Consider the following 3,434-nt stretch of genomic DNA (forward strand, 5'->3'; position numbering starts at 1 on the left):
TGCCCACAGGAAGAGAACGGGGACAGCACCAGGCAGCAGCGTGTCGGCTTGGCCAGGTGCAGTCCAAATTCCTGAGATGTCCCCGAACGCTCCTCCGGAGGGCCTCCGCCACCAAGCAGGCCTGCCTCTTCTCCAGCCTGGGAGAGAGGAAGGGCTGTCTGTGCCAGACTAGAAACCCCACCCCCCATCCCTGGGGCTGGCAGCCACACGGGCCCTCGGTTGGAGGGAGATTTTGTGCAAGAACTTCCAAAATCGGTCCAAGAGCAGCAGCTTCCCAAACCCACAAGGGCGTCCGACTGAGCGGGATGAAGGTTCGGTCATTTCCCAAGCAGGGCGGGGCCGCGGGCCTGCCAGTCCTTCAGCGAGGTACAGACAGAATGCACACGCAGGAAACAGGAAGGAGCACAGAAACCCTGGCAGAGACACGCAGGGTCCCGACTCCAAGTGACAGACAGCAGGCTGAAGAGTCAGGGGTGGTTTTCTTCATTCCGAGGCCTCGACTCATCTGCTGGGCTGGTCCCCGTGACCAGATGGGTCGTCCGCGTGAAAGGGAGGGTGGCTCGGGGTCCGTGCTCTTGGCCAGGCGTACGCGGCTGCTGTGGGCAGGAGGGGCTGGGACGGCAGAGACAGTCAGGAGTTCCGGGGCGTGGGGAGGTCGATGACTATGGGCGGGTTCACGGGCTGGTAGTTCACGGTGCACACAGACGCATTCACATAGGTGGTCGTCCCATCTGCCATGACACCGTACCCTGGAAGGTAAGCACACGCCTGTCAGGGCTGAGGGGCAGAGGGTGCTGGCCGGTGGCTGTCAGCCACATGGGCTGGCTCTGTCAGCTACTAAACTCTCAGCTTAGTCTCGTGTCTCTAAGTAGGATTATGACAGATGCTCTTCCCCAGCCTGCTGTGAGGACCAAACGAGATAATAACCCATGTATCCTGTTCAACCCAGTGCCTAGAAAGCATACGGTGACATCATCGACATCCCCATCATCACCAGCACCATCTCTGTCATCACCGTCATTGGCTCTGCCTCTACCCCCATTATACCATCTTCCTGCCATGTCTGCTCGCTAGGATCCTCCCCATCTTTCAGCTCAGATCACCTGCAAACCGGAAGAGGCACTTTTCCTCCCCGTGCAGGTTACTGGTTCTTCGGGGCCCCCATTTGGCCCATACGATCATGTGGGGGTTTGGTTTGGATCACATACAACCTTGGACCTAATGACACTACATGCCCATAGTAGGGCTACAGAAAATGACATGAGCATATGAGTTGTCCATCTGTCCCACGACCTCTCAGATTCTGCCTTCGATGGCTCGCTTACCGCCCAGCAGTCTGTGAGCTCCTCAGGACAGGAGAGGTCTGATCACCCCTGTCCCCTGAGAATGCCATGCAGAGATCCTCAGGGAAAGGTCTGAGGCATGTTTGCTTCTAAGCTGGAAAATGGTCTGATGTGGACAAGGCACGTGTGAGGCCCAGCGGCCCTGGCCCAAGGCAGACGGGGGTTCAAGAGGCCAGGAGACAACCCACGTGTCCCCATGCCCCACGGGAGCCCAAGTGCTTCCTGGAAGGTGGGATGGGACGGGGGGACCTTTGCTGGGTGGGAACGAAAGGGAGGGTCCGCCTAACTTGAAATCGGGCTCCGGTGCGGAAGCCTGACATCTAGTAAGGAAAGGCCACGTGCAGTGACAGGCCAGGGTGTGGGAGGGCGGGCGGTCAGGACTGGAGCCAACGCCACCTGTCACCATCCCAGCCAACCTGTCCACTGTCTCTCGAGGTAAAGCAAACATGTGGTCACAGCAATTGGTCCCAGCCCCCCAGGACAGAAGCCAGAATGCCACGTCCGTGTGGCCCGTGTGGGCCACCATCGAGCGCCCGTGTGGCTGCCGGCCCCAGGTGTGTGGTGGTGGGAGGGAGATGCACGAGAGCCTCGCAGGCAGGCAGGCAAGCAGCCCTCACATTCATCAAGCACCTACTGTGTGCTGGGCCACGGGGAAGTAAGCAACAAGACAGGGCCACCGGCCTTGAGGAACTCAGCGTGTCTACCAAATCTAATGCGTCCTCCACATCACGTCCAAATGTTCCCTCCTCCAAAACGCCCCCTGCCCATCTCCTGAAGACTCCCCGCTGGAGGCACTGCAGAGTTTCAGGGTTCCAGGAAAGTAAGACTGACCCCTTGTTTTGCCTGGCTTTGCGTCCGTCTCCCTGTAATTATACATTTCAGTAATAGCTAACTGACGGCCGACGGACGGATGAGGTTTTACAAAGCGTGCATTAGAAACGGGCTATTTCCCTCCACTAGGTCAGGGAGGAGGTGACTGAGCGGCAGGGGGGCGAGGTGGCCCCTCCGAAGGGCCGTGAGGAGCCTGTGGCGCGGACGGGCGCCTCCCCCAGCCCACGCACCGACCTTCATGGATGTGGCCGAAGACATGCAGCCGCGGCTGGACACGCCTCTGCACGGTGTTGAGAAGCTCCACGCAGCCCACACGCTGCATCTTCTTGGGGACCCAGTCCAGGAAGCCTGTGCCGGGGAGACAATGGGGGTGGGCAAGCACTCCGGCCGCCGGCCCCGCGGATGCCAAGCGGCAGCCACTGCAGCCTCGGAGGCACAGAGGTCCCGGACTCACGAGGCCAGGCCCGCAGCACGCTCTCCCCAGCCCTGCCCTGCCTCAGCCGTCAGGGAGGGACCCGCCTGGGGCCGGGCCGCCTCCCTCCACCCTGCGGGCCACGCAGACGGCCACACTTATGAGAGCCCAGAGTGGGCCAAGCACGTGGGGTGGAGGGCGCGTGATAACTGTAAGTCCCCAGACCACTCATGCTCGGAATGGCCTCCAGGACGGTGTCCACCGAGGCCGAGGCCGGAGAGGGACAGGCAAGGCCCAAGGGCACTCGCCTGGCAGCCGGCAGCAGCGCAGAACCTGGGGGAGCAAGACTTCCGGGTGGGAAACTTTCTAAACAAACATCGCGAAATCATGGACGTGAACTTCACTTGGTACAGTGGTGCTCACGCCCTGGGCCTGGGTCTGCTCGCACGGCCGGCCTCCCGGAGCCACCCATAGGGCGGCGGCTTGTTATCCTCGCCAACGAAGAAGAGTGGATACTCCAGGCGGGCCACCTGCTTCCTCTCGGCCCCTCTCTATGTGGGTGGGCGTGATGCAGCTGCTGGAGGGGGAAGGGGGCCCCTAGACTCAGACTCAGACTCAGACAGGCTGCGGCAGACGCTGACCGAGACATGAGAGAGACACATGCAGAGGGAGAGAGATGGGGACGGACTCAGAGAGGGAGCGAATAAGGAAAGCCCCACGTGCCGCGACAGGCCAGGTGGACACGTGGGCAGGCGAGACTGGAGCTGCCGTCACCTGTCACCAGAGACGGCCAGACAGAGAGACAGAGACTGAGAGAGAATGAGGCAAAGATGGGGGGGTGGGGGTGG

General features: G+C 61.2%; 1 protein-coding gene across 1 annotated transcript in view; it reads right to left on the bottom strand.

Moving 5' to 3' along the window:
* Positions 1 to 630: 630 nt before the first annotated feature.
* Positions 631 to 3,434, bottom strand: part of MPPED1 (metallophosphoesterase domain containing 1) — a 63,841-nt gene continuing 61,037 nt past the window's right edge. Inside the window, exons 4-7 of the mRNA XM_011369105.1 lie at positions 3,035 to 3,137; positions 2,812 to 2,919; positions 2,409 to 2,522; positions 631 to 749 (exon numbers count right to left, since the gene is read on the bottom strand). Coding sequence (XP_011367407.1) covers positions 631 to 749; positions 2,409 to 2,522; positions 2,812 to 2,919; positions 3,035 to 3,137 — 444 coding nt within the window. The remainder of the gene's footprint in view (positions 750 to 2,408; positions 2,523 to 2,811; positions 2,920 to 3,034; positions 3,138 to 3,434) is intronic.

This window comes from Pteropus vampyrus, unplaced genomic scaffold (assembly GCF_000151845.1).
Source record: "Pteropus vampyrus isolate Shadow unplaced genomic scaffold, Pvam_2.0 Scaffold145, whole genome shotgun sequence".
In the NCBI taxonomy this organism is placed as follows: Eukaryota; Metazoa; Chordata; class Mammalia; order Chiroptera; family Pteropodidae; genus Pteropus; species Pteropus vampyrus.